At 62.4% G+C, this 20,606-nt stretch overlaps 2 protein-coding genes across 8 annotated transcripts; one reads left to right on the top strand and one right to left on the bottom strand.

The window, feature by feature from the left end:
* The first annotated feature begins 54 nt into the window (after positions 1–54).
* On the top strand, positions 55–8,658 carry LETMD1 (LETM1 domain containing 1). Its single transcript, XM_042796314.1, has 9 exons — positions 55–157; positions 540–691; positions 835–950; positions 1,176–1,258; positions 2,893–3,079; positions 3,202–3,303; positions 4,422–4,574; positions 4,856–4,952; positions 5,406–8,658. Exons 1-9 carry the CDS (start codon positions 72–74, stop codon positions 5,474–5,476), a joined length of 1,047 nt encoding a protein of 348 aa, XP_042652248.1. The 5' UTR covers positions 55–71; the 3' UTR covers positions 5,477–8,658.
* Positions 8,659–8,911: 253 nt separating this feature from the next.
* CSRNP2 (cysteine and serine rich nuclear protein 2) lies at positions 8,912–20,330 on the bottom strand. 7 transcript variants are annotated; one of them, XM_042796307.1, is made up of 6 exons: positions 19,522–19,539; positions 13,062–17,520; positions 12,312–12,567; positions 11,562–11,821; positions 10,143–10,439; positions 8,912–9,891 (listed from the first exon to the last, which is right to left on the bottom strand). In XM_042796307.1, exons 2-6 carry the CDS (start codon positions 13,683–13,685, stop codon positions 9,010–9,012), a joined length of 2,319 nt encoding a protein of 772 aa, XP_042652241.1. In that variant the 5' UTR covers positions 13,686–17,520; positions 19,522–19,539; the 3' UTR covers positions 8,912–9,009. The 7 variants fall into 7 exon arrangements, with proteins under 7 accessions (XP_042652241.1, XP_042652242.1, XP_042652243.1 ...); XM_042796308.1 differs by lacking the exon at positions 19,522–19,539 and having other exon boundaries at positions 13,062–14,167; positions 14,279–18,542; XM_042796309.1 differs by lacking the exon at positions 19,522–19,539 and having other exon boundaries at positions 13,062–16,060; positions 16,966–18,542.
* Positions 20,331–20,606: the final 276 nt, after the last annotated feature.

Here is a 20,606-nt window from a genome sequence, read left to right as displayed (position 1 = left end):
GCCAATCAGCGCGCTGCTCCCCCTCCCGCCGTGCCCTTCGCCCTTTCCCCCTCGCCGTGACCCCGCCCAAGATGGCGCTGGCCGCGGCCGCCAGTTGCCGGGCGCTCGGGCGCCTCGGCCGCGGCTCCGCTTTGCGCCTCGCCCGGGGGCCGCCGGGGTGAGCCGGGGCCGAGCCGCGCCCCCCGCCGCGCTTACGGGCCTTGGCCTCCCCCCGCCGCATCCCCCGGCCCTGCCCATCGCCCCCCACGGCCGCTCGCCCCCCTCCCCGTTACTCACCGTGGTGTCGTTCCCCGCGCCCTGAGCTCCTCACCGCCCCCCCCACTAACCTGCACCCCCCCCCCCCCCAACCCTGCACCCCCCCAGCCCTGGCTCAAGCAGCTGCCCGGCACCAGCAAGTTCCACCACCCTCTCCCCTCCCGGGGGGTTTCAGGAGCCCCCCAGCCCAGCGCCCTGCCCCTCTCAAAGCCGAGCCCCCGCTTTCCTCAGCCTTTTTTTTTTTTCCGCAAAACGCTGACGGAAACAACCGCGTGTCGCTGCAGGTCCTCGCTGTGCTGCCTCTCCACAAAAGCCAGCTCCAGGTCCGTCCTCGCCGCTCTGGCGTCGGCAGCGAAGCGCGTCAACGGGAGGTACGAGAGGTTTTTGGAGAGGACGTTCCCCCGTTTCTATGTGCTGTACGCGACTTTCACGAAAGGTGAGGAAGGAGAGGACGTTTTCCCTGGGGAGGACGGAGGCAGCTGGATGTGCTGCCCTGTTCCCTCCCTGCGGCTAAAAACCGCCTCGCCGCCGGTGTTTGCCGGGGGACTGGGGACCTGAAGGTGCTCTCTGTTCCGGCAGGAATCCAGGCGTTCTTCCTGGAAGTTAAAGAAGTCAGAAAAATCAAATCTAAAATGTCCCATCAGAGACTGAGTGTTCAGCAGCTTCCCTACCGGGAGATGGAGAGGCTGCGGCAGGTACGGCACGGCGCCTGGGGCTGCCTCCCCGCAGCTGCCGGGGACGTGTCCTCCCCACAGAAAAAGGGCTTGAGCTCCCGTGCGGGGCGCTGGCAGCGGCTGGGGAAGGCGCGTTCCCTGCCTAGAAACGGGGCGTGGAAGCTGTGGCCAGGGCTGTTTGTTCTGAGGGGATGGGGGGGAGTCTTGTTGTCAGACCCTGATTCTCTCCTCCGGTTTCGGCGGCAGTTCCGCAGGGATGTGATCAAGGCCATTCCCATCGGGGTGATCGCCATCCCGCCCTTCGCCAACTTCTTGGTCATCGTCCTGATGTGAGTACTGGCGGCCCTGATCTTCGGGCCCCCTGATGCCTTAAATTTCATGAAAATGGGTTGTTTTTAGTTACAAATCCAGCCAGACGCTCTCCCTTCCTCGCTCCACCTCTCGCTGTAATTAAAGATACCCGTAGCCTGACGAGCCCGGCGATCGTTTCGCAATACCAGCTCCTGCGTGCCAGCAACCCGCCTGGCTCTGCTTCTAACGCAGAGAAATAATCCCCGGCACGCAGGGAACAGCCCCGCGCGTGCTCGGCTGGAGAAACCTCCTTGCACAATTCCCTCCCAGCTGTCTCCGCAGTCCTTTGAACGTCCCTCTCCCTGCCAGCTGTCCTGATGCCGGAGCTAAATCCCAACTAAATCCGTGGCTTTTTCAATTTTGCCCCCTGGTTTTGTGTCTGTGGGTGAGCACCCTGCTGTGTAAAACACTGTGAGGTGGAGATCTCGTTGTGTCGAGGCTCAGCCGTAGCAGAGAAGCTCCAGCTGGACACAGCAGCCACCCAGTCACCCAGGGCGCTCCTTCCCGAGCTCCCCGCAGCTTTAGAGGAGCAGATCTCTTGCCGTGACAAGGTGACCCACTGAACGGAGGAGGGAAAGGCTGTGGATGCTGTTTACCTTCTCGGAGACGATCGATTCATCTGCTGGATTCAGATCTGCCGGAGGGTGGAAAGGCTCCGCAGAGGGGCTGGACAAGCTGGATTCCTGGGCTGAGGCCAGCTGTACGAGGTTCAGCGAGGCTCAGGGCTGGGTCCTGCACCTGGGGCACAACAGGCTGGGGGCAGAGCGGCTGGAAAACTGCACGGTGGGAAAGGCCCTGGGGGTGTCGGTCGACAGCCAGCTGAATATGAGCCAGAGCGTGCCCAGGTGGCCAAGAAGGCCAACAGCATCCTGGCTTGTGTCAGCAGCAGTGTGGCCAGCAGCGCCAGGGGAGTGATCACCCCGCTTGGCACTGGGGAGGCTGCACCTCCAATATTGGGTTCAGTTTTGGGCCCCTTGCTACAGGAGAAACGCTGAGGTGCCGGGGCGTGTCCAGAGAAGGGTGACGGAGCTGGGGAAGGGTCTGGAGCACAAGTGCTGTAAGGAGGAACTGGAGGGGGTTCAGCCTGGAGGAAAGGAGGCTGAGGGTGACCTCATTGCTCTCCACAGCTGCTGTAAAGGAGGTGGGAGCGAGGTGGGAGTCGGCCTCTTCTCCCAAGTAACAAGCGATAGGATGAGAGGGAACGGCCCCAGGTTGCACCAGGGGAGGTTTAGGTTGGATATTATGAAAAATTTCTCTACAGAAAGGGTTGTCAAGCACTGGAACAGGCTGCCCAGAGAAGTGGTGGAGTCACCATCCCTGGAGGGATTTAAAAGACGTGTAGACGTGGCACGCAGGGACAGGGTTTAGTGGTGGAGTTGGCAGTGTTGGATTCACGGTTGGACTCGATCTTCAGGGTCTTTTCCAGCCTCAATGATTCTGTGATTCCTGAGCTTGCCCCTTTGGAGGAGCAAACACCCAGAGCTCCTAGGGTGAGATGTGCTGTCCTGGCTCAGGATGTTGCTTGTGCCTCTTTCCAGCAGCATGAAACCAAACTGCCCGGCTCCTGCGTGCGGTTTTCCTCCCTGAATCGTCGTCTCCTCTTCTCTCCAAGGTATTTCTTCCCACGCCAGCTCCTGGTCCGCTACTTCTGGACCCCCAACCAGCAACTTGAGTTCCTGGATGCCTACGACGCCATCCGAAGAGACTTGTACCTGGATGTGGTGGAGAGTTTAGCCCGGTCGGTGTGTTCCCTGCCGGAGCCGCAGCTCCGGAAACGCCTGCAGGATCTCTGCGCTGAGGTGCGTCGGCGCTGTCGCCGGCACTGCCCGTCCTGCCTGTGCTGCTGCTGCAGCCTTGGCCCTGCCTGGTGGTGACAAACACCCGTGGGAGCTGTTGGCAACGCACGCTGTGGCTCTTTCAGGTGCAGCGAGGCTCCCAGCCACGCGTGGCCGAACTCTACGCTGTGAGAAGTTTATTTTCGGGATCTCCGCTGGGTCTGAACAAGCTCCAGGTGTCTCATGTGGTGAGTGCAACTTTTATTCTGCTGGCAGCTCGGAGCCGGCTCTTCCCGAAGAGCACCGGGGCGCTAATCCACTTGGTTGTGCCCCAGACAGGGTGTTGTTCCCTAAAACCATCCATCTGTGGATGTGAGCTGGCAATTTGCACTCGCAGCCCAGAAAGCCAAAGCATCCCAGGCTGCAGCCAGAGCCGGGGGGGCAGCGGGGCCAGGGAGGGGATCCTCCCCCTCTGCTCCGCTCTGGGGAGACCCCCCTGCAGTGCTGGGGCCAGCTCGGGGGCCCCCAACAGCAGAAGGACCCGGAGCTGCTCGAGCGGGGCCAGAGGAGGCCACGGAGATGCTGGGGGGGCTGGAGCAGCTCCCCTGGGGGGCCGGGCTGAGAGAGCTGGGGGGGTTCAGCCTGGAGAAGAGAAGGCTCCGGGGGGACCCTGAGAGTGGCCTCCCAGGGCTTAAAGGGGGGGCAGGAGAGGTGGGGGGGGACTCTGGGTCAGGGGGTGGGGATGGGACGAGGGGGGATGGTTTTAAGCTGAAAGAGAGTAGGTTTAGGTTATATATAAGGCAGAAATCCTTCCCTGTGCGGGGGGCGAGGCGCTGGCCCAGGGTGCCCAGAGCAGCTGTGGCTGCCCCCTCCCTGGAAGGGTTCAAGGCCAGGTTGGACAGGGCTGGGAGCCCCCTGGGCTGGGGGAAGGGGGCCCTGCCCGGGGCGGGAGGTGGCACTGGGGGGGCTTTAAGGTCCCTTCCAGCCCAACCCGTGATTATAAGAAAACTGCCCCAGAACAAGACTATTTGTTGATCCCTGACTCGGTGTCAGGGACATGACTGAGCCGTCCCACACACCCGAATCACCCCAGACACCCGTGTCCAGCCCAGGACAGAGCTCTGGGCTCTGGACACCCGCTCCCTGCCCCACTCGCTGGGCGTAACGAGAACTGCCGGGGGCAGGTCAGGGCTCCAGCACGGGCAGGACAGTTGGCCAGATAATGAAAGGGGGAGCGGAGTACAGGGCATGTCTGGAACAGGAGAGCCTTTGTCTGGTTTAAGTCGTGCCCGAGTGGGTCAGACACCCATTTCTGGAGGGATTTGACATCCCCACCGGTGGCCCTGCCTTTGTTTTCCCCTCTCAGAAAGCCCTGAGCCAGGTCCTGTTTCTGACTCCCCACTTGCCGGCCTTTCTGCTGCGGCATCGCCTGCGGAGCCACATCCTGGAGATCCGGCAGCTGGACCGCGCCATGCTGCGCCTGGGCCTGGGCCAGCTCTCCGAGGAGGAGCTGCGAGCGGTGAGGACCCCTCCAGCCCCACACGGGCTGTGTTTTCCTGGTCATCAGCAGAGCTGTGCTGGGGCACAGCACGTTCCTCCAGACCCACGCCGAGCCGGGTTGTGGCCGCTCTCTGGGAGGGCGATTTCTGAGCCTGTTTTCCAGGCTGGGACCGCGCTGGGGCACCGTTCCCCACTGCTCAGCCCCACGTTGCGCTGAGGGAGGATCACGGTGCGATCCCCGGCGTCTCGTGTGACCCGGAGTGCCCATCCCTGAACACGTCCCTCTCCCCTGCTCCGCAGGCTTGTTACCTCCGTGGCCTCAACTCCACTCATCTCGGCATGTCCGAGTGCAGAGCGTGGCTGGAGCAGTGGCTGGGGCTCTCCTGCAAGCTGCAAGGTACTGGGGGCCGAGGGGCAGCTCCTGCCTGGTGGGACAGGGTGGGCCCGGGAGCCTCCGGAGTTCCTCTGGGCACAGGGAACATCAGCTCTGGGGAAACTGGGGGTAAAGGGTGGCTTTGTCCCCCTCTGGGCTGCCCCATCGATCCCCCAGGGCCTTGTCCCTGAGGAGGGCGCGGCGCAGCACGCTGGCTCCCTCCAGGGATGTGTCTGTGGAACCCAGCCTGCGCCCGCGTGGCCCTGTCCCCCAGAGAGCTCGTGGAGGCAGATTCCAGGGGAAGCGAAACGGGAGCGGGAGGGAAACGGGGGGCCCAGGGCAGAGCAAAAAGTCCTCGGAGAGGGGGCCCGGGGGTGACGGGGAGCCTCGCAGCCTGTGGTGCCGCAGCAGCAGCTCAGGATGAGCGCGGTTGGGCCGTGGCAGTACAGCTCTGACCCCACTCTCCTATTTTCCCAGTTTCTGAAGCTTCCCTCCTGGCAAACAGCATGGTCCTGCTGTCCCTCAACTACGTCAGGACCAAGGAGTGACGGCCGAGCCGCCGGCTGCGCACCCTCACCCCGGCATCTCCGCGCCGACTTCGTGATTCCCAGCCCGGTGCTGCAAACGTCCCCCCTTCGCCTCTCGGTGGCGTGAAACCGCAGCCTGGAGTCGGCGAGAGGGGCCCAGGTGCTGCTGTGGGGACAAAGACGCGATTCCCTCCCTCCTGCGCTGGAGGTTTGTGCCCGTGCCGGCTCTCCCCTTCCCCTTGGTGCCGTCGGGGCGGGCTGGCGGTGCCGCGGGGCCCCGGCCCCCAGCGGCGTTTGGGGCAGGCGGCTTCGCTGCCACGGCTCCAGCTGTGTCACTTCGCCCACAGAAGGGGAGAGCGGGCGTCTGCGCTGCCTGTGGACACTTCCCTTAGTATCTCCTTGTAGTGGGCTCCGTTCAGCTTGGCTTGTGCTGCCCCGTGCCTCTCACAGAGGGTTTTGTTTAGTTTCCTTACTCCACTGAGCAGTCTTACATACAAAAATCTCCCCGAGGGTTAAGAAAAGACTCCGGATCCCCGTGAGGCCTCACCCGGAGCCTCGAGTTGGGGTTCCTGTGCTTTTGTGGGGCTGCAGCCGCCTCCCGGAGCATCCCCATCTCCTCGCCGCTGGCTGATGGGCTGGCGGCGCCGCTGCTGGCACCGGGGGGTTGGAAAGGCAGCACTGAGCTGCACCGACACCTTCGGCGTTCGTCCAGTTCTGCCTCATTAGGTCTCAGCCCGGCGCCTGCTGCTCGGCGGGGGCTGCGTTAGGGGGTTAAAATCCGCCGTGTCTCGCCTTGCCCCGCCACTGCATGCGAAGTGCCCAGCTCTTGAGTGAATTCAAACCAACTTTCAGTGGTTTATGAAAGACAAAAGCAAGCGCGCGGCTCGGGGGTCCCCCCAGAGGCCCCTCTGTGCCTCCTGTGCTGTGAGTACTCTGTCCCACCACCAGCTCCTCCGCTCACCGATGGGGCGTGTGCACACGTGGGAGATTGGCTTTTTTAAGCATTATTCGGGTTTACAGAAGGGGTAGAAATCACCCGCCCATGCGCCAGGCCAGCTCTGAACTCCTCCCCTCACCTCTTGGAGAAGAAACCCCTCCCCCTAAGCCCCTGCCCTCGCTATTTTTGCAGGAATTCGAGACCCCCACCAAGAGAATTCACTGGGGTGGGTTTAACCCCCTTTAGGACACAACTCGCCGTGCAAGTTTGAGCGTTTGTTTTATTTTTACACTTAAATATTCTCTTTAAATACAGCGTTATCACCATGAAAAGAACAGAAAAGGTTGGGGGGGGAAAAAAAAAACTATTCGGAGGACAAGCTTTGGATTCACACTGGAAAATTAAAAATAAAAAGCCACCTTAGACAGTGTGAGACGAGGAGGTTTAGGAGTCGCAGAGTCACTTTAAAGAGGACGCGGAGCTGGGGGGCGCCTGGATTCCGGGGGTGCCGCGGCTCCCGCCGCAGCCCGGTAGCACCAGAGAGGGGATGGGCTGTTCGGTGTCTTACACGGCGACGAATCGAGCAGGAGCCAGCGTTAGTGTCAGTGGGGACGCTTAAACCAACCAAAAAATAATAATAAAAGGCAGGAATGCACTTTCATTGCACTATTAACAGCGTAGTTATCTTTGTAAAAATAGAGTAAGTCCTGTTAGTTCTTTGCTTGTTGTGAAAGCACCCACCCTAGCCAGCGTTCTAGGATTCGTTCTGTCAGTTGGTGGAGCCTGGGCTCCCCGGATGAGTCGCCCAGCGAGCCGCTCCCCGGCGGGGCCCGACCCAGCTGCTGTGGCTGGGGGCCGGGACAGGCTGGGGAGGGCGGGCGGAGTCCCTTGAAAATGAAAAAGGGGGAAAAATAAAGACTTGAATCCATTCAGGTGTCCCCGTTTGCTCTGGTTTTGCAGCTTGGATCCATTGTGTGCAGGAGCTGGAGAACCCTCACAGCCAACCCAGTGGCAGCTCCCTGCCGGGAGGGGACGTGGGGACCTCGCTGGCCCAGCGGGGGATAAGGCTTTGTTCCTCCCGGATTTAGCCCTTGGGTGCTGGCTGAGGACGGGGAGAGCTGCCCCAGGGATTGGCACCAGCCCGTAACGTAACGTGCGCCGAGCCCCCCGGTTTGGAAACCAGCCCCTTCCCCTCTGCTCTGCCCCAGGGGAAGGGGACAGTGGCCCCGGGGGAAGGGGACAGTGGCCCCGGGGGCTCGGGCCCAGCAGCGGGGGGGGGGGGTGGGAAGAGCCACTTTGCCAGGCTTAAGGCTCCGCTGGATCCCCCCCCGGGGGCGGCAAGAGCAGCAAAAGGGGGTTGAGCCCCTTTAAACACCTTTCGACAGAGGGAGGCGACGGACAGGAGCACCCTTAAGCCACCGCAACCCCCCCAAAACAATTTTAAAGCACTTCAGCAGACCCCAGTTCCCCCCCCGCCCCGATTTCCCCGCTCTCCAGCTGGAACATTTCCCCGGGGAGCTCCGGGGCTGTTCTCCGAGGAGCGGCGAGGGCAGCAGCAGCGGGGCTGTATCGGATTGAACCCGCTGGCAGAGGAAGCGGGTGGGCAGCGGGGGCTCTTCACTCCCCCCTCTCCTCCTGATTCTCTCCGTAAAAAGGCTGGAATTGCTCATCCGGAGTCCGGTCACGGGCAGGGGAGGGAGGGGAGACCCTTCCCCTTGGCTGGGGTAAGGCTGGAGAGAGGGGAGAGGTTAAAACCACTGGGGGGAAAGGGAGCTTGGAGAACTAACACCCCCCCCAGGTCCTGCCCCTCGAGATGCAGCTCGGGGCCCTTCAGTGGGGCTGGTTTCAGCAGGAGGGAGAAGGGGGGGCCCCATCCTGGCACCGGGGGAGCCGGTGGGGGTGGCTGGGGGATGGAAAGTGCTTTCACTGCCTGGCCAGGGGGATGCAGCCGCCGGTTGCCTTGACTGTTCCTCGAGGCCGGTGCGGAGCACGGGGACGGGCCGACGGTTCGCCGTGCCGAGGGCTCGAGCTCTTCAAATCCTGGTGGTTAAAACCTCCCCCAGATTTTCTAGGAGTTTACAGACCCTGATCTGGCCCCTCTTGTGCAACTCGAGCCTCCCCCGCCGGCTCCAGGTCCTTCCCGATCCATCCGGGCCCAGAGCGGTGGGCAGTGGCTGGCGAGGCAGGGGAGCAGCCCTGGGAGGCGCTGGGTTGGGACGCGGCCTGGTAAACATTCAGTTAGGGCAACAAAAAAAAATAATAAAAAGGAAAAAAGGTATTTTTTCCTTAAAAAACAAAGAGGGCAGAGGTCTCCTAGCAGCCCGGGGCTGCAGTGGGGGCAGCTCGGGGGATGGAGGACAGGACGGAGCTGCCATGGGAAGCAGGAGGCTCCAGGTCAGGCATCGGCCGAGCCGTGAAAACCGTCTCTGCCAGGCAAGCGCGAGGCTCCTGGCACCAGGCGAGGCGACGCCGGGGGAAATCCTCTGTACAAAGCAGCCCCTGCTCTCCCCCCCCCACCCCCCCCCCCCTGCAATTAAATAACCACCAGTGGCCGCTGCCGGTCCGTAAAATATTATTGTCAATAAATAAATGAGCGCCGCGGGGGGGACGGGGCTGCTCAGACGGGCAGGACAGGCCCCAGCGAGCGCTCCTCGGCGGAGGGCGGCTCGTGCAGCCGCTCTGGGGCTTGCTCCGGCGGCCCCGGGGCCAGGGAGCGCGGGCAGCGGGGAGCAGCCGCCCTTCGGCAGCCCTCGGGGGACGGCACGGCCTCCGGGGGCGAGGGAGGACTTTTGGATGCTTCCCCTTTGCTCGCAGCGGCGGCAGCTCGGCTGCAAGTCACCACAGGGACGGGGAGGACGCCGAGGTCCTTCTCGCCAGGGCAGGGGGACGGTGCCGGCGGCTCGGCCGGGCTGCTGTCGCCCTTGGTGCCCAGCACCGGCCTCTGCTCCACCTGGTAGTAGACCACAGGCCCATCGTTCAAGTAGGGTTGGTCGCCCACCGCCGAGGCCGCCGGCTCCGAGCCGTCGGCGAAGCAGAGGACGGACGAGCCCGGAGGCAACTGGGCTTGGATGAGGATGGGGGCGGCAAGACCTGGGCACAGACCCTCCGGCACGGCCAGGGGCTCCTCCAGGATGCAAACGCCCAGGCTCTCCACGCCGGAGCCATTGCTGGAGTCTTCCTCAGCCTTCAGCCTCTCCAACTCCTCTGCCGTTTGCAGGTGCATGACGGCCGTCTCGTTCTCCGCCATGAACTCCTGGAAGTCCTGCGTTTCGGCTGGCTGCGGCCCCAGCCAGTCGCCAGCGGAGCCCTGAGCGGCGGCGGCGGCCGCCTCCTCCTCCGGTGCCGGCGGCCGCCCGCCCTGGCGCTTGTTCTCCAGCTCCAGCTTCATGATGGTGTGGAGGTAGTGAGTCCGCACCCGGATGGGATTGAATTCGATCCGACCGGCCATGTTACCGCAACCGTCCCGGGAGCAGCCGCAGGGGAAGGACATGCGATCCACCTGGCAGGGAGATGGAGACGTGGCAGCTCCAGGGTCGCAGAGGGTCCCTCCGCAGAACCTAAACACCCCCCCCCAGCGCTGCCCGACATCGGGGATTCGGCACCGGGGGAAGTTTTTCCCCTGCGAGGTGTCCCCGGAGCTGCACCTCGGCCCCTCCAGGAGCAGCCAGCACCTGAGAGCAGGGGCACGGCGAGCGTGCCGGCACCAGAACGAGCCCGGTTTCACCCCCAGCACCTCCCTCCCCGGCTCACCTGGCACTTAATCCCTGCCTGGCTGCAGGCGCAGGCCTCCGGGTCGCAGTAGAGGCGGCAGTCACAGCCGCACTCCTCCCGGGACAGGCGGATGGCCCGCAGCTCCTGCTTCTCCTCGGCGTCGATGCGGTGAACGCCGGAGGCGCGCAGCAGGGCTCGGCGGCGTTTGGTGGGCAGCGGCTGCAGGAAGAAGTAGTCGTCCACCTCCACGTTCTCCACGTCGATGTCGTCGTCCGAGACGTCCTCCAGCGTCAGGCCCTCCGCCTCCTCCGACTCCACCGTGCCGTTCTTGGTGAGCTGTGGGGCAGCGGGGCAGAGTCAGTGCCCACCCGGGGGGGAAGGAGGATGCTCGTCCCTCCATCTGGCTCCTGGTCCCCTGCTGACGGCTCACCGCCCAGCTCCGAGCCTTCCCTTGCCCCTCAGCACCGAGCAGGGCCCGGCGTGGCGAGCTGAGCACCCCGCAGAGCCGTCCCCACGTGATCCCCCCCCCAGCCAGACTGCAGGTGGGCTCGCAGTGGTTTATAGAAGGGAGAGAGATAAAAATTAAATACTGAAAGAATCCGGAACAGAGAACCCCCTTTCCGTCTTCCCTCCTCTACGGCGCTCTGCAAATGGTGAGATAAAAGGAGGTGGCTGCTCCTTAAAATACCAAGGTCCCGGGAGAGCGGCAGCAGCCGTGGAGCTGCAGAGCATCCCCCCCCCAGGGAAAAGGAGGTTTGAAAGCAGCGAAGGGGCCAGAGCCAGATGTGCCTCCCTGCTCTGGTCCTTCAAACTCCCTTCCTCCCCATGCACTCCAGTACCCCCAAATCTCGGCACTGAGGACACGTGGGGGTCCCCAGCCCTCTGAAAGCCGGCAGACGCAGAGGCAGCAGAGAGGTCCACGGCCTCCTGAGAAGCTGGTGGAAACGCCCATGTTTAAAAAGGAAAAAAAAAAAAATAAAGAGGTGGCCAGCTGGATTTGCATCCCTTTGCCTGAAGCAGCTTGGAAACTGGATCACAGGCTCTGGGGAGCATCCCAGGGAGCAGAGCCCAGCCTCTCGGCATTGCCTGAGGGCCCAGACCCAACCCGGGGAGGGGCTGGAAAACAGGCAGAGCCACTGGATGTTCCCCTGACGCAGCCTGGCTGCCTCCTCCCAGACTGGAATTTCTACCAGCACAGACCTGGTGAGGTTTTGGCCCACAGCTGGGAACCTGGCACAGGCTGACGCTGCCCGGCCAGCCCTGCACGCGGGCACAGAATCCACACAAAAAAGAGGCAAAAGAAAGCGAAAGGCAGAATGTAGTGATGCTAAAACGGCAGCCGGGATCGCTCCACTCCGAGCTGGCTTATGCTCCAGCTCCACCGCAGCTCAGCGAGGTGCTTCCCGACCGCGGCATCGCCCGGATTTCACCAGCCGCGCCCCGCTTCCCCGGCAATACCTTCATTTTCTTGGCGTGGAGTTTCTCTTCCTTGAGGTGCTCCCGTAGGATCTCCCGGTGATTCACCTCCTGCTCCTGGGCGAACTCGCAGAGCGTGTAGCGGCGGACGGAGTTGTGGCGCTGGGCCATGCCCAGGGAGCTGCCGCCCTGGCTGGGGACGCTGGTGAAGCCCTGGCGTCGCGCAAAGTAGTAGACGGTCACTTGGTCGAAGCGGACGCTCTTCCTGCGAAGCTGCTTCTGCCGCTTCAGGATGGAGGTGGCTGTGGCGGGGGGGAAGCCGGAGAGGGGCTGTTAGGAGGAAAAAAAACCCCTCGGGGGGTCCCACAAAGGCTCCCACCCTGCTGGAAAGCGGCTTTTCCGCTCCCAGGGGTGGGTTTGAACCGGTGCTGGTGGCCCCGAGCTGGCTCTGGGCGACGGCTGCATCCGCGCCGGCTCCACTGCCACCAAGAGCGACCCCATCACTCCCCTGCACCACCACCACCCCCTTCAGCCGCCGAAACAGCCCAGCAGGAGCGAACGCCAGGAGCGGGGGCAGAAAAAGTCCAGGCTGGACACTGGACAACCAGTTTGGGGTCTAATATCTGAAATCCCCCGGGCTCCGGCGTGGCCCGTACGCGTGAGCCTGGCGAGCAGATCTCTGCTCGTCACCCCGAGCGGGTTATAAGGACAAAGCGGGGATGGGCAGAGCCAGCCCCACATCCAGGCCCCTCGTGCTCGAGGGCAGAGGCACCCGGGGGGTGGACCACTCACGTATGAAGCCGGTGGAGCTGGAGGGGTTGACGCTGTCGCAGCTGTCAGCGCTGTCGCTGTTGGAGATCTCGTCATCCGAGTTGGAGCCCGGCGAGCCCACGTCCGCATCCGCAAACTTCCTCTTGAGGCCGGCGCTCGCGATCGCGTCCATTTGGCCGCGGTTCGCATGGAGGGCCGGCGGGCGGCCGGGGGGGGCTGCTTTGCCACCAGCTCTCCCGCGCCGGCCCCCGGAGCTGCCGGCGGGCTCACCACGTCCCTGCCGAGAAGCCAAGAAGTCGTAGCGGCATTTTGGATAAGCCAGCATCACCCACAACCACCAGGAAAGGCTCCCCCGGCTCTCAGGAGCAGCCTCTCCCCACCCCAGGCAAACCCCCTGATCCCCGCCGCACCACTGCAGGTCCCCGAGGCGAGCCCATCCTCCCCACATCTGGCCTGCAGTAAGGAGCTGTGGGCGCTTATTTAACATTATTTAATGATAACTTTTAATTTTCGGGCAGCCCTGGAGGGATCAGGCGGCTGGGCAGGGTGCAGCTCCCTTCCAACCGAACTCTTCTGTTCTGAACCGATTTGTAACTGAATTAACCAAAAGCAAAAGGCGACGCCGGTTTTAGCAAGCAAGGAGCTCAGGCTGCCCCGGCGCGGCCGGCCACCGCGCGCTTCACCCGGGAAACCGCCTCTGCCAGCAGCTGGGCGCTCCCGCTCACGCCCTTCTCAAACAAAAGTCAAGCTTGAAACGACCCCGGGACGCACCGGGGGGTATCCGTCCATCGATGCCGGATCAGCGGCTCCGTCCGTGACGTAGGAGGGGAATAAGCCCCCAGAGGATTTCGCGGTGAGTCTCCAGCACTCTCCTGCCCCCTCATTAATGCCTACGCGCTCCGAAAAAGGCGACTTGCCCATGGGAAGCCGGGAAACGCTCAGCTCCAGCTGGGGCGAGGAATTTTGGGGAGCCGATCCCCCACGTGGGGCGACCGGCGAGCATCGCTCTGCGTCCCCCCGATGCTCTTGGGTCGCCGAACACCAGCGGCTTCTGCTCTTGAACCGGGCCCAGGGCTCCCCTCGTCCCCAGCCCCAGGGCCGGGCTGGAGCGGGAAGCGCCCCGGGGCGCCCTGTACCAGCCCCGGGGAGCCCAGCACCCACCCGGCTGTGCCATCTCCTCTCCTCTCCGCTTTGTGTTTCCTCCGCTCCCACTGCCGTTCTCATGGCAACGGAACAACCGGCCTCGAAAAAAAGCATGTCAGCCAACACTGGGATACGGCGGCCCCAGGGCGGATCAGAGGGGCTCGAGATGCGGTTTGAGGGCAAAGAGGCAGCGGGAGACACCGCCCGCACCCCCACAAGGCTCAGGGACGGGCTCTGCATCACCTCCAGCATCTTTAAAGCCAAAAAAGAAACGCTGGTGCCCTCCTCCTCCCCGCAAAAGTACACACCGGTGCCAAAGCTGCAGCAGCACCGGGGCTGCGGCGAAGCCCCGGAGCAGGGTGCAGTTTGCTGGCCCAGGGATGCCACAGCTTGGGTCTAAATATGGCTATTCAGGGTATTTTTTTTTTGTAAATAAATTGTTTAATCCTGCTGCTAAAGGAGGGAAAAAGCAGCTGTTGAACCAGCATAAGCATCAGACCAATTAAGACGCTGATTTAATGACACCGATCCCACACGTGATCCGAGGGGCAGAGGCAGAAAACACCCGCCTGAAGCGTCGTTGCCACCACATCCCCAAGTCCCCCACCTTGTTCTACCACCTCCAATTGCCCCAAAACGGTCCCGTTTCTGTCCCCAGAAGGTCCCTGGTCAGGGTCCCGTGGGTGCTGCCGGCGTGGCGATGCTCGTTCCAGGGCTCAGATACCTTCGTCAGCCTCGTTTTAGGAAGGAGATAATTAACGAGGAGAGTTGCTGTGGTTTCTCCTATTCCCTCCAAAGAAAATCTTCAAAATATCGTCTAAATCCCTTTTCCCTCAGGCACTTACAGTGAGGTGAGGAAAATGGCACCTGGGAGGAGACCCCCCCCCCCCCTGCAGCATCAAACTGCGGCCGGGGCTGGAGACCGGATCCTTCCCTGGATGGACCCATCAGGGGATGGTTCATATTAACTGAGTTTCTTACAAAGGACCAACTCGCTGTGCTGGGGGGGGTCAAAACTGCCCCAGAGCTGGGGGAAAAGAAGCCAAAGGCAGTGAGGTGGGCACCCACCCGGGGGTGCTGCCTCAAGGGACAGCAGGGGCTGAGGGCGGGGAGCGGCGAGGCGCTCGGGAGGGTGATGCAGGGGACGAGGCAGCTGGAAAATGAAGTTTTCCTCTCATTTCACCACGGTAGGAGCTCCCCTGCCCACATGGGCACTGTCTTCCTCCTCCTCCATCAGCGTGGCGCTGGCGGCCCCCATGCAATGCAGAGACGTTTAACTCATTTATTGGCTCAAATGACCCTTTTTTTGAAATAAAATCCAAAACCAAACCAAACTTTTGAAAATACCCAGGGCACAGAGGTGAGCCCCACAGCTCAGAAGCCCCCCGAGACCCAGCACAGAGCGGGGGGTGACGTGCCTGCAGAAGTCCCCGGAGCCTCTCCGCGGGAGGATGGGAGACCCTCACCTTCGCGTTGGATTGTGCTCTGCAGCAGGGTGAGGATTTGGGGCCCCAAAGTCGGGGGCTGGCTTAAGCGAGGGTTTAAGGAGAGAGAGGGCAAAGAGCCGGCGTCCTCCCTACGGCAGGGATGCTCATCCCAGACTCAGCTCCCAGGGGAAGCCTCCCCTCCTCCTTCCTTGCCTCCTGAGCCACAGACACGACCAGGGGAAAAAAGAATATCATAAATCTATTAATGATGGTGGCAAGGGTCAGGGTGGGGGGAGAAAATTAAAATAAGCCATCTGCAGGTTCCGTTCAGTTTTTAAAATGAGCCAAAGCCCCAAGGAGGGGATTTGGGACAGGGAAAGAAAGAACTTGACTCCAATACTGTGAGGAAGGGGCCGCGCAACCCCAGTTCTTCTTCTTTCCACTATTAAACCACACCGAAAAGTGCTCAGCTAAAAATATCGATTGCTTTTTCCCATGTCAGCCATTGCTGGAATTGCCTTGGGGAGCAGGGAGGGGTTCAGAGAGAGACAGGACTCGTGTGGTCACGGGTGCAAAGAGCCTCCTGAGACAGAGCTGGTGCAGCCAGGGGGCTCCAGCATCCGATCAGGAAAACCTGCCGGCTCGAAGCTCACCCAAGGCTGGCTAACAAGCCCAGATCCTCACGAGGAATTGATGCAGTCAGGCTGCGAAAAGCCATGCTCCTGGTCTGCCAGTTCCCAACTGTCAGGAGAAGAGGGGCGGCAGGAGCAGCTCGGGGTCCCCCAAGTTTGTTTGCCAACGCCAGCGCATCCGCTGCCCTCGGCCCAGGTCCCGCCGACGAGTTCCGTTTCGCCTCCCGTGACTCCGCCATCACCTCTGATGATTCTTGATTCCGGATGAGCTTCCGGCTGCTCCTCCATCGCGGGTTGTCCAGGTGGAGACCGAAACAGAAATTCCAGAGCAATGAGGGGTTTTATTTCCGGATATTCAGAGTAATTAGTGATTACCAGGTGGAGACCCTCTGGGCATCCCAGATTTTGTGATGGCTCCCAAAAATCATGCATGGATCAAGGGCTCTGGGACTGAGTAACTTGGAGGATGCTCAAGACTTCCTCCTTGTATTTACTTTCCTCTACAAACTGCTTTAACTGCATCCTTTGAGCAACGATTTTTCGGGGGAAGCCGGTTTAAGTAAGTTTCCTGTAAGAAGCAAGAGCCAAAAGTGGATCCTGACAAACCCTCCCAGGGTTTTGAGGTATCGGAGGTGTCAAACACAGGGATGTGGGATTATTTCAGCAGCCAGACAGGGAGAGGGTGGGAATGATATGCAAGAAGGAAGAAAATAAATATCTCTATAGACAGTGAGAGACCCCCGGGTGAAGCAACAGCCCAACGGACATTGGAGAAGCATCCCAACCCTGTCCTGGCTGATAACGGGCGTATTTAGGACGGGACCACGGCACATGCGGGATAAAGTCAGAAAAATATAATTGAGGAACAACCAAAGCAGCCCATTTTATTCCACTGCAGTGCTTGGCGTCTCCCAGGAAGGCGATGCTGGAGCGCAAAGGCAGAACCGGGGGCTGGAAGGAGCCAAGCTGCAATTTCGTATTCCTCCCACCCCCCGAGGTAAGGACGGCTCTCGGCAGAGATTTCAACTGGAAAACATCTCACCCCCGGGTGAAACCCACCCAAAAAGGGACTTCCCCTCTGGCAGTCACCCCTCAGTTCAGCTCTCTCCCTCGTTACCAATTATGCAGCAGCGTTAACACTGCCAGGGATGACACGGCAGCACCACTGCAGAGCATCATGCCGTGACGTCGAGGGGGTGCGTGCCCAGCACCCCCCGCCGGCCCCAAAACCAACCACAGCCCCGTAGCTTTGCGGTCGTGCAGAATAAAACACCCTTCAGCACTCCCTGATACGCTGAAAAGCTGCTCCCACCATCTCCCCGGAGCCCCCCACCCCGGGTCGTACGGCAAAGCCCGGACCCCACCGAGGAGAGGGAAACGGGCGTTAATCGCCGAGAGAAAGCAAACAGGAACCCAGGGGGAACTCGAGCCCTCGCTCTGCGCTTCCTCCAAAGAGCAAAGAAAGCAGCTCACCTCCTCAAGGACGGCCGACAGGATGGGGAGCCCCCGGAGCGGCAGAAGGGCTTTGCTTTAGGTTTGGCACCGCCTGGGAAGGGTCCAGCACGCTCAAATACGTGGCCGGACAGAGCGGAGCATGTAAACCTCCCTCCAAGGGGGAAAAAAAATTAAGCTCACATTTGAGAATCGCTGCGGAATTGAACCAGGAGCCAGCAAAAATGGTCGGATCCGGCGACACCTCCACCTGCTCAACACCTGCCACGGCGTGCGCCGCTCCCGGCCCGAGGTCCGTCAAATCCAGGCGTTATCCTGGGGTAGGAATTAGGGCAGAGCTCATCCTGACGAGCCCAGAAACCAGATTAAATAATTTCCACCCTGGTGGGGACAGAAGGGACGGCCGCTTGGCCGCTGTGAAGAGTTCAGCAGTTCGGCTCGTTTACAAATTAGTCGTCGGAGGCTTTCCCCAAGGACTCAGCCATTGGCCTCCGCAGCCAGAAGGTTGATGGATCTGCTGGGCTGCGTTTCAGGGATGCTGCGGCCGGTCGGCATGCCAGGAGCTCCGGGTTCAGCCTGGGTACAGCACAGCAGCACTTCAGCGAGCGACCAGCTTCGGGCTTTTACAACAAACGGCGGAAGGTTCGGTTTCTTCTTCTACGCTGCCACTAAGGAGTAAATCTAGGCTACATCTCCCCCAGCTCAAGCACTGCTGGCGCCAGAGCCTGTGCTTATGCAACCAGCATCACAATCAGTAGTGATGGGTCCGGGCTGTCCTAGAGCCCCCGATCACCTGCGGAGGGTGGGCAGATCCTCCCACGCTGCGGCCCGACATCCTGGGGAGGGTCGGGCGGGTGCTACGGAAAAGGCCGGTCCCCAAAAAACCCCCGCCTGGTCCCTCTGCCCGTCACCAGGACTAAGTCATAAAGGCGGGCCCAGCCCACGTCGCAGGCGGCGGCTCCACAGAACGCTTCGACCCAAAGACCCTGAAGGTGAGGGAGACCCTGAGAGCGAGGCCGAGGGAGACCTCGGAGGGGTGGGCAAAGGAGACCGCGAAGGCGCGGGCAGGGCAGCAGAACGTGGCCGCTGCTGTCCCACAGGCCCAGCGGCTCCCGAGGGCGAGCGTGGGGTGGCTGAGCCGAACCCTGGCTCCTGGACACTCTTCTCAGCGGGGTGAGAGCGGCAGGGCCTGACGTGCTGGCTGACACGGGCTGCCGGGCTCCCTCCGGACAGTGGCCACAGCTAAGGACAGCTCAGTGGCCACGGAGCTCAGGGGGCTCCAGAGCATCGGGGTGAGGTTGGCTCCTACCGCCGTAACCCTGACAGGGGTCGGGGCCAAGGTGCAGCGAGGGCCGGGCAAGAAGAAACCTTCTCCTCCACGGACTGGTCCCAGCACCACCCACCCAGCGCGGGGATGATCGCAACCCCCTCGTCACCTCCCAGCACCCGCGACAGGGACAACCGCCCCGGGCAACGACCCCTCCCCACCTTCGGGGACACCAGGACCCCCAGGAGGGCTCCTCCTCCAGCCCACCGCGGCCCACCTAGCATCACCAGCTCCTTCCCAGCACCCCGCAGGGGCCCCACCTCTACGCACCTTCTGGGGGACCCGCGTATCCACCCCAACGTGTCCCCCATCTATAAGGCCCCCCCACATCCCCTATAGGTCCCCAGCTAGAGAACAAAGTAGCTATAAGAGCACCCCATGTCCTCTATAGGGCCCTCAGATATAAAAGTCCCCCCCCCCCGCCCCTCATCACCCCCCCAGGTACAGGAGAGAGGAGACCCCCAGCCGCAAGGGTCCCCCAAATATAAGCATGCCCCACATTCTTTACAGGCCCCCAAAACACAGGAGAGGGGAGAGCCCCAGCTGTAAGGGCCCCCTACATCCCCTAGTAGGCCTGCAGCTGTAAGGGTTCCCCCATCCTCTATAGGCCCCCCCCAGCTCGAAAAGGGTCCCCCAAGCCCTTCAGGCCCTGAGCTGTAAGATTCCCCCATATCCCCTATACGTTCTCCAGTTGGAAGGTAGGCCCACGTGCCCCACAGGCCCCCGCATCCCCTATAGCCCAACCTCCCCCCAGCTAGAAAAGGCTCCTCCATCCCCTATAGGCTCCCCAGCTATAAGGGCCCTCCACATGCTCTCCAGCCCCCACGAGCTGGGAAAGGCCCCCATGCCCCTGCAGGCACCCCACATGCCCTATAGGCCCCTCAAGCTAGAAAAGGGCCCCCTCAGCCCCTATAGGCCCTGGCAACCTCTGTAGGGCCCCCAGCTAGAAAAGGCCCTTGCATCCTCTATAGGCCCCCCCATCCCCTATAGGAGTGCCCAGCCAGAAAAGGCCCCTCATCCCCTATAGGCCTCTGCATCCCCTATAGGCTCCCCGGCTGGAAAAGGACCCCCATCCCCTCCAGGCTCCCGCATCCCCTATAGACCCCCGAGCCGGAAAAGGGCCCCCACCCCCTACAGCCCCCCGGGTGCAAGAGGAGGGAGAGGCCGCCCCCCCCCCGCCCCCCCGGGCCCCCCCAGCCCCCCGGGGCGGGGGAGGGGCGGCGAGGCGGGGACCCCCCCCCCCCACTCACCGGGTCCCCACGGGCGGGGCGGGGCCGGGCGGGGCGGGGGCGGCTCCCGGGGGCGGCTGGGCGCGCGCTGGGGCTGCGGCCGCGCGGACCCGCCCCGCCGCCGCTCGCCGACAACAATGGGGCCGCCGGCGCTGCGCCGACCGTTATATAGCCCGCGTCACGTGATCCGGGGTGGGCGGCGGACACGCCCCCCCGCGCCGCCACCGCCCGAGCCGCTAGGCACGCCGGGAAACCGAGTCCGGCGGCGGGAGGTGGAGGCGCGGGCCGCGGGGCACGACGGGAAATGTAGTGCGGAAGTGCGGGAGGGTGGTGGTGGTGGTGCGTGGGGCAGGCCGGGACCCAGCTCAGGGCTTTGGGGGGGCTGCGCCGCGGAGTTAACGGGAAGAGCGCGAAGGGACCAAAAGCGCCTTCCCTCGGCAGTGAGGGAGCAGCTGCAGCCCTCGTCCCGGGGGGGCCGCTCGTCCCGGGGGGCTCCGTGGGCCGCCCTCAGGGCTCGAGGGGCGCCGCGGCGCCCAGCCGACCCGACCCCCCCGCTGCCAGGCTGAGCAGGGCCGCGGGCCCCCGGGAGATGGAGCAGCTCTGGAGGGGCAGGGGGGTGTGGGGGGGTGGGGTGTGGGGGGGTCTCCCCGCTTTGGCTTCTCCCCGTGAGACGGGCGCACTCACCTCGGCAGCCCCTCCAACACGCGCCTCCCCACGAGAGCTCAGCGAGTGGCCACGGTGCTTTTCCCCTGGATTACGGATTACTTCAGTTACTAACCAATAAGCACGTCAATTTATCGGATTAAAAAAAACCCCTCTTCATTCCCTGCCACTCCAGCTGCTTCATCTCCCCCTCTTGTTTCCAGCCAGCAACAGGGGCTGAAGGAAGGACTGGCCCGTTGCTACCCCATCCATCTGGGGGCTTTTGTTCTCCTCCCTGAGCTGCCAAGCGCAACAAATCACTTTGCCGGCATTTTCCTCATCCAATAGATTAAAATCAGCCGCACACACCCAGCAACATCGATACAAAAAAGTTTACCGAGCCTGCATCACTACCGTACAGGTCCACTGCACTTCTGGCACACTAACAGAAAAAACAGGATTAA

Source organism: Tyto alba, unplaced genomic scaffold, assembly GCF_018691265.1.
Source record: "Tyto alba isolate M040663 unplaced genomic scaffold, T.alba_DEE_v4.0 Super-Scaffold_23, whole genome shotgun sequence".
NCBI lineage: Eukaryota > Metazoa > Chordata > Aves > Strigiformes > Tytonidae > Tyto > Tyto alba.
Note: the sequence above shows the minus strand (reverse complement) of the source record. Positions and strands in the feature narration are given on the sequence as shown.

What these genes read in the sequence shown, in the direction of transcription:
- CSRNP2 (XM_042796307.1), bottom strand. Translation starts at nt 13,685, where the DNA reads ATGCTGGAGGTGATGCAGAGCCCGTCCCTGAGCCTTGTGGGGGTGCGG. An exon ending in CAGCTCCACCGGCTTCATAC is followed by an intron (nt 11,822 to 12,311) that starts GTGAGTGGTCCA and finishes CCCCCGCCACAG; the next exon opens with CCACCTCCATCCTGAAGCGG. An exon ending in TCCACGCCAAGAAAATGAAG is followed by an intron (nt 10,440 to 11,561) that starts GTATTGCCGGGG and finishes GCTGCCCCACAG; the next exon opens with CTCACCAAGAACGGCACGGT.
- LETMD1 (XM_042796314.1), top strand. Translation starts at nt 72, where the DNA reads ATGGCGCTGGCCGCGGCCGCCAGTTGCCGGGCGCTCGGGCGCCTCGGC. An exon ending in CTCGCCCGGGGGCCGCCGGG is followed by an intron (nt 158 to 539) that starts GTGAGCCGGGGC and finishes GTGTCGCTGCAG; the next exon opens with GTCCTCGCTGTGCTGCCTCT. An exon ending in CCGAGGAGGAGCTGCGAGCG is followed by an intron (nt 4,575 to 4,855) that starts GTGAGGACCCCT and finishes CCTGCTCCGCAG; the next exon opens with GCTTGTTACCTCCGTGGCCT.